The sequence below is a fragment of the Malurus melanocephalus genome, unplaced genomic scaffold, assembly GCF_030028575.1.
Source record: "Malurus melanocephalus ecotype Western Australia unplaced genomic scaffold, MMel_1.1 scaffold_20, whole genome shotgun sequence".
Taxonomy (NCBI): Eukaryota; Metazoa; Chordata; class Aves; order Passeriformes; family Maluridae; genus Malurus; species Malurus melanocephalus.
In genome coordinates, this window is record NW_026623252.1 from 3,681,692 (window position 1) to 3,694,265 (window position 12,574).

Sequence of the window (12,574 nt, forward strand, 5' to 3'; positions counted from 1 at the left end):
AAACAAGTGACATTTTATTGGCGAGTTCTGCTCATAATGAATTTCCTTTTCCACGCTCACATCTCCTAACAGAGCAGTTGGGGAAAAAAAAAACCAAAACAAAAACATTTTGGGTAACATTCCACTTGCAAACGAYAAAAACCATTTAACATTTAAAAATAAAATAGAGGGTAACAAATTGAAACAGAAGTTCTAGGAAAACCCATTCTGGATCCCCCAGGAGCTGTTCCTCGCCTGGCTGCCGCCACCTCGGCCCTGCTTTGGGTACCGAGGTGCTCTCGTTTGGAGCTCAAATGAAAGGACTGGGACATGTGCTGTTATTACCATTGGCATCATTACCAATGGCATTATTACCATTATTACCATTATTACCATTCAGAGCCCTGTTGTTGTACATTCTTCACAGAAAAACATAGAACAGTTTGCAGTAAACCAACCAGTTCTTTTTCTTCCCTTATTCTAAAGCTAAGTCATACTCAAAGTTGGGGGYAGGGGGAAAATGTGGCTTCAACATTCACCTACTTTTATCACACACAAAGGTTTCTACTAAGAGCATATCCAGGTTGAAATACACATCTGATTTTCGTCATGAGGTTAATGCTTATGGGGTGCGAGATGAAATCTACTTCRAAATGATAAACACATCCCTTTTTCATGAACAAAGTCTTATTTTTTGCCTTTTGGACCAATACTTGGTTGCTGGCTTCTTTCTCCTGAACCTTGCCAGGACAGGCAGCTTTCACCGCTGCCACAAATGAACAGATGACTGGTGGCAATCACACACCTTACTGTTGGTAAGATGTTGTATTTAGCACATTTATTGGCATTCTGAAAATCCCTTAGCTCGTTTTTTTAGGCCCCAGAGGCTTTGTACACCAGAAATTACACAAGTCAAGCACAGAAAATTGTAAATTGGTATCCACAGCCATTTTGAGGTATTCCACAAGAAACCYGGCTCTGCACCTGAATGTTCCTCTCAAAAACAATTAAAAAAAAATGAACCCAAAGCCCTAACTGGAGTGGAAATTTAATTTTAAAAGATTCCTTCCATCCCAATGTTTCACCACATTTCATCAACAAGGACATACTTGATTCCCCAGGGGCACAAAAAAAGCTTCTTCATCCTTTTCCTGGAATAATAATTTCAGTACTTCATTCCTAAATTTCCTTGGGCACTGGGAGGAGATGAAGACGAGGGTGTTGTTTCCTAGCCAAGCCAGAGAAACACATTCAGACAGTGGTTTTGGTTTATTTAATTTATGAAGGTGCTCGAGGAAGATACCAGTGATCCCCTTGCATTGAGAATAGCAGCGGTTCCTACTCTAACCTCCCGTCTGCGAGGAAGAGGCTGGGGAAAGACCTGGATCGCAGGGTCTGAAGACCAAGTTAGGAAGAAATGTGATCTCCTGGGTCTGGATTTGGCTTGGTAGAACCTCTTGAGGCAGTCATGGTTGCTCCTGCGGGACAGGAGATGCTGCTCCACTGCGTGAGCAGATCCTGAAGGGACTGGCTTTCCTGTTAGGGCTGAAGTGGGACAGGCAGCTTTATTCCTCAGGTAGCCACTGCTCTCCTTTGAGTAGTACATTCAGAATGAGTTCCAATAAGCCAGAGCTGTAGTGCCAGTTGTGTGTAACTTTTATACACACAAGAATTGCCTGCAACATCTTAACTGGTTACGCTGTTCTGCAGGAGAAGTGGAAAACCTTTGTAATGATCTTAGAAGGAAATAACTCGCTACTTCCGGAGCTGTAGAAAACCCATAGGCAGTAATATTTTCTAAAGTGCTTCTTTACTTATCAGTAACTCTTTTAAAAATCAGACTTGTATTTTGTAGCGGCATCTTTTCCTAGGTCATGGACCAGCAGATAGTTTCTGATGTAAAAAACCCATTACATATTTTGTTTAAGCAAATGACACTTGCTTTGATAAATGCACCGAAGAGAGTGATCTAAGTGCAAACCCCACCATTTCTGAAAATACAGCCTTATGCTGGTTTATTAATGCAACCTTACATCCTTTAAAAGTCATTTACTTCAACTCCAAGAGCAGGGATTAAATAATACAAATAAAAATTGAAAATTCAATGAAGCTATTGCCTATTTACCCTGAAATAAAAGAGTCTCACGATTCTACTGGTGCAAAAATCCCTCCAAACACATTTGTTTTATTGGCAAAGTCATTTAAGGTCACTTTTGCTTCCAAGACCATCTTATTCCATGGTTTCCACTGAAGGAGTTTTGCTTTGTAATGGCTTGTGGTTCCACAGTGATTTGTAAATGAAAAACCTACTATGAATAACTCTACTGTAGTCACTTAATTACAGATACTGTCATGAGAAAAGTCCCAAAACTTACAGTGTTTGTTTTAAAATTTTCAGCAAGACATAAAATTCCAGTCAAAGTGTTTTCTTTGAGTGCCATTTTAAACGGCAATAAATGGCTGCTGTGCCCTCTGGATGGAGAATTCCATGTGCTTTTTATGTATTGTACTTGGAGTGTCCCCAGCGCTCGGCTGGGCTCCTGCGGGCACAGCCACTCGGATCAGCTCCTCCTATGGATGTAGTGCAGCAGGCTGGGATCTGCAGGAGCCACTGGCTGGGTGGCACGGAGCAGGTGTTGGGTGGCCTGTTCTCAGAAGGCAATGACACGAAGCGTCCYGGGCAGCAGGACACAGAAGCAGCTGCGACGTCGTTCCCGTTCCAAGTAGTGGTGGTTTCCRTGGGAGGGGGTGGCTATTGCTGGGACAGCAGAGCGCTCCGGTTGGCCTTCATCTTCTCCAGCCGCTTCACCAGGTGGCCATTGCTGACCTCCAGCTCTTCTGTTTTATCCAGTGCTGAACGAAGCTGAAGGAAGGAAGGAAGCAAACAGAAAGAAGCTGTGACTTTCACCATGTTTTCCCTTTCTGAAGGCAGAACCAGGTTTGTAGTTACCAACCCTAATTGACCATATTAGCTTAAAACATAAAGGAATTGAAAATTCCTTTAGCAGAGTTAAGAATGTGGAACAAAGAAGGCCTAGTTAAAAAGAAATGTGGTCTCCCAAGTCTGGATTTGGCTTGATAGAATTGTGTTTCTTGAAGCAGTCAGCATGAACAGAAAGTTACTCCCATGGAACAGGAGATGCTGCTTCACAAGAATTTCTCTAAATCCAGAGGCACAGSGCTCTGGGTGATGTAAACCTGTCTCACTGCTCAGCTTTTATGTTTCTGGTTCCCTGAACTACTTCCAGAGCTGTGACTCGGAGTCTCAGTTTCCTGTAAAACCCACCATYGGATCAGAGTAAAGGAGACAGAGGTGGACTGCACAGAGCAATATTTAGGCAGCAAAGCAGAAGGAGTATTTAGAAAAAGCAGAGCCACACTGAAATAAAAATCAAAACACTGCAGTAGGCAGTGTGAGAGAAGCTGATAAAAGTGTTCAGGCTCTAAGAGACAGAGGTATGGACAGATCTGTGGACAGCAACATTACCCCAAACAAGTGTGAACAGATTGGCAGAGCAAGAAAAACAGGCTCACAAAGAACAACTGACACCCCTTTAGAAAGTCTGCTTAGGGAGGAATGGTGAGAAGACAGTAGGAGCTCATAGCTGTGACTGTTAATCCAGTTTGAGTGCTGAAAATGTGGCTGCACGTTAAGGAGTAACTAAAGCAATTTTAAAAAAATCAGATGTTTATTCTTTGCTGTGCCAAGAAGGATGGTTCCTCCTCTGAAACACCCCAGAGAGGCAGGTTTCCCCCACATGGAGCAGGCTGACCTGTGACAGCTGCAGGCACAGTTACCTCTCTCTGCAGTTTGCGTTTCTCTGCCTTCAGTTCGTCTTCCACTCGCTCAGCATTTTCAGCAGCAGTTTTGTATCGGGCTACCTGGCCTTCCAGTCGTATTACCTGAGGTGAAGGCAAAGGTTTGGAATTAGAAGCTATATCAAGAAGTTACTCTGAAGCTTTACTCTTCCACTACTGAAGAAATAACCAGAGAGATGCTAAATCCTCTTCAATAAAATAAAAGCATATTTTCAGGGAACCAAGGTAGCCTGGCAACAGTAACTTACCCCCGACCTTTTATAAGTATCCGTATTTAATATGCTTCCAGCAAGAAAAAAATACAGTCCATTGACTAAATTTCTTTTAGCAAGAGCACTGCTGATGTACTCTGGACAAGAGAAAATAATCAAAATGGAACAGCTGTGTATAAAAATCCATCTATACGACATCATATGCTGGGAGCCATTTAACAATTGTTGATAGCTAGGCATAAYGAAGTGTTCTGCAGAGTTCAGCAAGTATTTTTGTCTTTGAACATTCTTCCTTTAGTACAGAGGAATAATATATTCCTTCTTCCCCACACATAAATGTCATGGTAGCCCTCATGCTCCAACACTCCTGTTTCTTAAGGGAAAATCACATTAAGCATRTTTTCATTTATCATTTATCAAAATACACATTCCCTTTGTGTTCTCACCATGCCTGAACAAACAGAACAAGCCAAAAAACTTACATTCTGCTCCAATGCTGTTATCTCTTGCTYAGACTTTGCTAGTTTAAATTTGAGATCACTGATCTGTCTGTTGGCATCTCCTAAAAGAATTGCAGATTTTCAGAGTTGTCAGAACAAGTGCGAACAGTTTCTAACAAGGCTGTCATAAAATTTCCATGCATCAGGGATCTAYATGGGGCAGCAGGAGAGTAGCTCTCTCAAAAAGTGCCCAGCAGAGAGGCACCAATCCCAGTGTTGCCTGATTCCCTTCCAATCACTCTGAAAACAGAATTAATCTGAACTCACCCCAGTTCTCCTGAGGAGCAATAATAGAGATTTCCAACTGCAGTCTTAAAGGCTCCTAATTCCCTCACCTCTGTAGAGGTGCATGGCTGTTCCCAGGCTGAAACTCCCTTGGAACAGAGGGCTCATTCTCACTCAGAGMCATGTGGTTATTATTGTACAGATACATTTTCTCACTCACATGCAGGGCACAAAATTCTCTTTAAAATCAAAACACAGCTCACTTTGGAGGTCAATCATGTGCATATCAGTCCCATTTTCCAGAACTTCATCTTCTGACTGTGTATTTTCCGCCTTGCCATTCYTTTGCTTTTCTTCCAGTTGTCCCTTTAATTTTTTAATCTGAAGGACACAAAACAGGTATTAAAATCACTAAGGGAAAATTATGGCTCAAATTCACTCCAGTATTAGATGACAAATCATATCTTTTTTAAGCCTACATTCCAAAAAATCTTTTGTTACAAAATAACATCCTAGAAATTCTTTTGGCAAGTGACTCAYAGTATTTTATGTATCAATGCTTATAAACAAGTTCAGGATGGAAACAGTGAGTGAAAGATGACTGGTTTATTAGAAAAGCCATAAATTTTTCTCGTAAAACATTCTTAGAAACCCCCAAAACTGTGTTTGGTTGTGTGCAAGTCTCAAGGCCAAGGTCTCAGAGCAGAAACAAAAGCACAGAGTGTCCTGCAGGGACACAGATCAGCTGAATTTTTTTGAATAAGCTTTACAGCCACTATGGAATACCATGGTACCAGCAATAATTACTTTAATTGCTCTTTACCCATCAACTGTGTATCTCCAGCATATCTTTCCAAATGGCCCATTACCCATAGACTCAGCAACTGGGAGGGCTTACTCTTGGAAAGAAAATTTACTTTACAGTTTCTGAGCCGTATGTGTTTTTCCTTTGGGYTTGGCCAATCGGAAGGATTATTACTTGAAAATAGTCCTGGAGAGGGAGTTTTAGGTGACTGAGGACACTGAATGCAGCCAACAGCATTTCCCTTCCCCTGTGATTACCTGGTCTAGCAAGGACTCCCGTTCATCAATGAGCTTTTTAAACCGGTCTGAAAGAGAAAAGACAGCGTTCAGTGCAGATCCGCTCGAGCAGCACATCGGGGAATGCATCTGATACACGTGACTGAACCGTTAAGGTTAGTGATCTACTGATGGAGGGAGTTAGGGCACGTACCACAGGACATGAGGCCCCAGACAGGGCTGCGAGGGGGCTGCAGCCAGGGGAGTTATGGCATTCTCACAGAACATGCTTGTCCCGGCAGTAGCAGCAGCCAGCTGCATGCAAAGAGGCTAATCTTCTACGTTAGGTTAGCATGCAAGAACTCTAGGGTCAAGCACAACTGCAACACAAAATCTCACAAATCTTGACAGTTTAACACAATGACAATACTGTAAACACCTAGAATCACAGCTAAGCACATTCTCAGCACTTTAACTCCTCCCTTCTTTTACAAGGCAGTGACATTTCATCTCCAATATATTACAACCAGAAAAACATTTGCCCATCAAATTATTTGTGTTTCGAATGCAGCAGTCTGGTAAAACTCTGTTTTSTCTTCACAGTCAATTCTCCTGGTCAAACATCAAGAGGCAATGGACAATCTGCACCAACTGTTGTGCTACACTTGGAAGTGCTACAGATCAGCAGCCTTTTATTTATTAAAGTGCCGGCTTCAATAATAAAGTGCACTCTGAAGAATGAGACAACTGGAAAAAAGAACTACAAAGTAAGCAACCAAATCACTTCATTTTTTTCCTTCCCCATTAAGGGTAGAAAAACGTGAAAGCATTTTAGCAGGTGCTCACACATTTTTGTATCACCCAGATTACCTCATTAATTAACAAGCTGAGTTTTTTCAGGTACACCTCAGGGAGGAGTACACAGGAACATCACGTTCAAACACACTCATTAGAAGAGGATCTRTTGACCTCAGCTGGGTCTCACTGCAGGTTTGTTCAGCTGGCCTCCCTTGCCAGCAGTGCAGAGCCCAACTGTTCAGAGCTCAACTCCACAGCTGAGGTCTGGCCTGCTGATTAAATGGTTAAAATCCAAAGGTCACTCAAGAAAAAGACCTTTATGCACACTTTAGGAAAGCAAGATAATTGATAAACATGGAAGAGCCTGGTGGGTTTTGACCAGCTAAATTCTGCTGATAGACAGACTTAAATATTTTTGAAAAGCTTTRAAAGTATCATTTCTTCTTTGCTGACAACTCCTGAACAGGCCAAAGTCTTGTGGTTCTCCCCTTTTTTTTTAACACATACAGTTAAAGGGAATTAAGAGTCTGTATTGTATCAAATCATGGGGAAAACTGTTTTTTCAATGGAAATCCTTCTACGCAGAAGACATGTAGAGTCCATTAATGTGGGATTAGAGTCCATTAATGTGGGATGTCATTCCCCTCCTGGGTATCACACTCTCATGTAATCCCATTACAGATCATAGAATAAAATCTTTACCTTGGCTTGTGATGTAATACCCAAATACAGATCTTAACATGACATCCCAGTTCAGCAGATCTATGGATTAATTTTGAACCTCCTGAAGTCCTATCTTTTTTTTAGTCCATTTGTAATACTCTCAACATTGTTACACCTGAGCACTGATATGGAAAAAACAAAAAAAAAAAACCAAAACCACATTTTTGTAAATACCACCCATAACCAAAATTAACAACTATAAACCTCTTCAAAACAATAAAACAATTTTTACAGATCTATATGGGAAGGAAAGAAGACAGAAATTCTGCAAAAGATATGGAAGAAAAATGAAGGTCAATGAAGAAAGCAAGAATGCAAACCTCACACAGGCTGGTGATACTTGGACTCAAGAGATTGCGTKGGGATTCACAGGTCAGCAAAGACCRAGAAATGAAATTCCAAGGACTGGAAGGAGAATGAGGACTGATGCAGCAGGAAACCTTTAGGCCACTACAAAATTAGCCCAAACTTATTGACTCCAAAGAGACCAAGCAACCCACTCTGATCCTGAAAATAATTTTGTTATGATGTCCATTTAACACAACCACTGCTGTGGGGTGAAACCTGCCTGCCTGAAGAAGGGACACTTATTCCAGTTTCCAGTAAGGAAGCACACTGGCTTCCCCAAATCCCTGTTCCTGCAAAAAGGATGCATTTTGGAATAAACCTTCAAGCAGGATCTCAGTTCTCTCTGCCCTCATYATGGACATCTGTGAACTGGGACATGCTAGCAGCAGCATTTACCAGATCAGGGAAGAAATTAGTTTGCTAAAATCGCCACTCATATAGAAAAGATTTCTGCCTGTAGAGAAGAGTGTCTCTTGGGTTTCACTTATCTTAAACCCCCACATTAACACAGAAAACTTACTCTACAGGGTCACCTTAATTCTGCATTTAGGAGACATTTTTCCAACAAATGAAGGATCTGAGGACCTTGAGGAAAGGTGAGCAGGAAAGAGCAATCTACTGAATCAGGACAGGAAGCAGCTAATTAAAATTCTAATTTGTAACAGTTATTATCCTTATTTCACACATAAAGATACTACAGTGAATAATTAGAGTGTGACATTCACCTCACTTAGCTTTGGAAACATGATTCCCAGGGGACTCACTGCACCAGTTCGTGGCTTTCAGATGCCAAGGAGTTTAACTGAGCACTGAGGAGCAGATGGGGCCTGTGAGGGAGCAGGACACACAGCGGTGAGGATGGCGCTGACTGCAATGTTGTGTCTTCTGCAGTGGTTTCTAAGTTCAGGCCTGTTTCTAAGTCCTCACTGCCTTGGCATTGCAGGTGACTCAGGTGCTACTTCAGAGGCACCAGACATTCCCAAATCAGTCACAGAACCTTCACGTCTCTTTCACTTGGAAGGGAGCACGGGAATGCAAAGCAGCTGTTTTTACCTGCATGATTTACGTGATGCATGGCCCAGCAAGTAATTAATCCTGATGTAAACAAAAGGGGTAAACTGCCCTTGGAGGATGGAAAGACATCCCATGAAATCCCTGCCCCAAGCAGATGCTCAGAACAGCTTGCAAGAATTGAACTGTCACAGCAGGTTGGACAATACTCCTTCTCCAGATCTGTCCATTTATTTTGGATCATGAGAAAACAGAAAATACTGATAAATACCTTCCTTTCTTTCTCAGAAGAGGGGTACTGCCAGGGACAGCACAGGATTTGGAAGAACCAGCTTGCAGTACTGATTTTGAGTGGGACAGGAAGACTATTCTTCTYTGTAGTGAAGGAAATATTGACCAAGACCTTGTCACTATTTCCCCCSCTCTTTTATCAGGCGAGTTTCTTCAGCTACTGCACTTCAGGCTAGCTCTGAATTCCGACATGCACAATCCTGGGATAYAGCATTTATGTGCCACTAGGTGATGACCAGAAAACCCGAGCATTTGGGGTTATTCTGAAAGTCTCATTCTTGCATCCCATACTAATTTTCAACATTCTAGGATGGATTTCTGGCACATCAGCTACTCTGCACTGCCTCTCCATATTCTTGCCCCGTGTTACACCAGGAGTGGGGTGAAAGCAGGTACATGGACAGGTTAAGATTGGAGTTGTTTCTGCTCCTGTAACTTGGCTTTGAAAAAAAATTCTCTTACAGATGCTTTGTCCTCTGAAGTGGAAAAACTAGTTGAAATCAGAAATTAACTTATAAGCAATACAGGATATAACAGCATGCACCTAATTTCACTCTGATAGATCCATCCACAATAGAGGTGAGGCCTGGTAAGAACATTTAATGATCTATTTAAGTCTATTTAACAAATAAAACTCACTTCCAAAATTAAACTATGTACTACTGTTGAGAGTATAGCAGAGCCAAATCTTTGAAGAAACACTGCTACATGCTAATAAGAAATGCTTATAAGAGCTATGACTTTTTGAATTAGCATTTAGGGTAAACCCTTAGGAACAACTRCCAATACTTACAGAAACCATGGTGGATCTGCTGTAAGTTGGAGAGAAGCCACATGAAAGGAGTTACAGGGTTACAGACCTGTTAGAGCTCTATAGTTAAGGTGCCATCACATATTCAAGGTGCTCAAACCCCGAGGCTGCCCAGTCCTAGGAAGATGGCTCTTGTAGCTACGTAGCACAAGGCAATAAACTGAACAAAAGCTGCAGAAAAATGGCGTTGAAATTATACAAGTTTAAATAACTACTTATGCAGGTTTAGAAACAGTGCTCTGGACAGGTACTTTAAAGTATAAAATATGTTTATTTATATTTATTTTTATATACAGCAGTAGATTTTGATATACATCTTCAAATTTTGCTTTCTGTCTGTGCTCCGAAAACTTTGTAACATCAACACAAATACAGCCTTCCATAGCCCACACCCTCCCTCGATTTGCATTCCCATGGGACATTCAATGCTTAACACTTTAAATGAATATTTATATATGCAAAACATGCTCTTCCTCCCAAGCACTAGCAGAGATGCAAGAAGAAATACAGCAAGGGAGTCCAAGAGCCTAATTTATGCCAGCAATTCAAAGCAATCCAGCTTTTCCAAAAGGCACAGGGGGCTAGTACACAAAACAACAGTTCTTTGGTCTGATATCCAGCAAGAGTTAAGACATGCAAAGTTATCTTCTTTCCAGAAGAGAAGAGGTAAGATTTGTTTCAGAGATAAAAACATTCTTTCAGGATCAGTGTTTGCAAAAAAAAAAAAAAATACAATGCAATAAGCAAATGCAATTTTAAACAAAAATCTTCTTGGAAAAATAGATATATATTTGTATCTAGACAGTACTTGATAACAAACCTAAACACACATTACAGTGTGTATTGACACTTTCTCTGGAAAACATAAAAACCCCATGTGAAACATGGTGCAAAAGGCCTACTGTGGTGCAAAGTGCCTAGATGAAGTAAACATGTATATATTTATTCCTTTCAGCAAACTAAGACCTGTATGTTGCACTTTCTCCAAACTTTATATTGCTCTTCCAAAGTGCTCAGACTAAGAAGATTCACAATGATCTACCTATATTTTGGAATATGACCATATTAGAAATACACACAAAGTGGAATGAAAATATGTGCTCTTTCTTTCTATTAAAAAAAAAAGATTGTTTCATAGGCTTTAATCATTCTGAAAGAARTTTCACCACCAGTGTGGCTGATCTGCTGAGTTCCTTCATGAAGTGTTAATGTGCTTGCTGTAGATCTAAGTACAAGTAAGCATAATGTGCATAAGTTCACGAAGGCCCAATGTACATTCAAGACATTGATCAACTAGCCTAGAATAAAAAAAATCCTATAGAAATTCCTCAGGAGCAGCTATCCACACTAGAGGTACCTTAATTGCATAATAGTTTGAATATTTGTCAATTTGTGAATCTTCCTCATTAGGTGATAAGCTTTCAACCTGAGACACAGCAAAATCCAGCCCACTCATGATTTCTTGTGGCTGGGTCCGACAGTGAATAGCAATACTTGCATCATTACCACGCACGTGCTTTATGCTGAGTTACCTACAAAGACAAAGCTCTAAGAGTATTCCAARGTTTGATGTCTTGTGCAAAGTGCATGTTTGTGTCCTGGGACTGGTCACAGGACATGGAACTCACGTAGGTTTGAGATTCTGAACTCAGGAGATTGTACAGTCATCTCTGGATCTACCCTTACTCCTTCTACTACCCTGCAAATCCTCCCTGCTTTCAGCCCTCTTAATGAAAGCACTTTCCAAACACTGTTCCAAAACATCTTGTTCCTGTAATTTTTCCCCTTTACTAGAACCTGATACTTTGATTTCATCTTTTTCCACATCAGCCTTCTCATCACTTTTCCCCGACGCTTCCCCTTGCAAGTGCCCCATTTCTTCAGGCTCATCTTTTTGATGCTGCAAGACTTCAATTTTGGTCAAGGCATCTTTGGTTTCCATTTTGTCTGTTCCCTCGCCAGCTTTGTCTGTGGGGRCAGTTTTTCGAACAGCACCTTTTGTTCCATCACCCTCTTCTCCCTGTGCATCAGCTTTCTCTCCATCATGTTTTTCATCAGTTTCTAGTATTTGATTTGACTCTTCATCAAAATCAAATGCATCACCATCATCTTCCAGGCTTTCCTCTGCTTGACTCTCCAATTTGACTTGTTCAATAAGGCTGTCATCCTGCACAGGCTCCTGTGCCAGGGTGTAATTTGCACCTTCTTCTAATTTCACTTGTTCACTAACATTGTCATTCTGCATAGGCTTCTGTGATATGGAATTATCTGCATTTACTTCCAATTGAACTTGTTCACTAACATTGTCATCCTGCACAGGCTTCTGTGACAGGGAATTATCTGCACTTTCTTCCAACTGAACTTGTTCACTAATGTTTTCATCCTGCACAGGCTTCTGTGCCAGAGATTTATTTGCACCTTCCTCCAATTTAACTTGTTCACTAATGTCATCCTGCATAGGTTTCTGTGACAGGACCTTATTTGTACCTTCTTCCAATTCAACTTGTTCACTGAAGTTGTCATCCTGCACAAGCATCTGTGACAGGGCAGTATTTGCACCTTCCTCAGATGCAAATTCCCCATCAGGGTGGTCTGCAAGCTCTAACTCTTGCTCATTTTCTTTCAGTGTTTCTTTACTGGCTTTGTTTTCAGTAGTTACAGTAACACCTACATCTGACTCCTCTTTAGATTCACCTTTCACTTGTCGAACCACCTTCTGCACTTCACCTTCTAAAGGAACATTTTTCTCTCCTTCTGTACCACCTGCTGTTTTTTCACTACACTGACTCGTTTGAACTTCTACCTGTGGATTCAAATCTTCTACCCATTCTGTCCTA

The 12,574-nt window shown here is 41.1% G+C and overlaps 1 protein-coding gene across 1 annotated transcript in view; it reads right to left on the reverse strand.

Moving 5' to 3' along the window:
• The window catches only part of LRRFIP1 (LRR binding FLII interacting protein 1), a 100,595-nt gene continuing 88,021 nt past the window's right edge, over positions 1–12,574 (reverse strand). The window contains exons 12-16 of the mRNA XM_057389804.1: positions 5,798–5,844; positions 4,999–5,116; positions 4,493–4,572; positions 3,778–3,882; positions 1–2,842 (exon numbers count right to left, since the gene is read on the reverse strand). Coding sequence (XP_057245787.1) covers positions 2,732–2,842; positions 3,778–3,882; positions 4,493–4,572; positions 4,999–5,116; positions 5,798–5,844 — 461 coding nt within the window. The 3' untranslated portion in view covers positions 1–2,731. The remainder of the gene's footprint in view (positions 2,843–3,777; positions 3,883–4,492; positions 4,573–4,998; positions 5,117–5,797; positions 5,845–12,574) is intronic.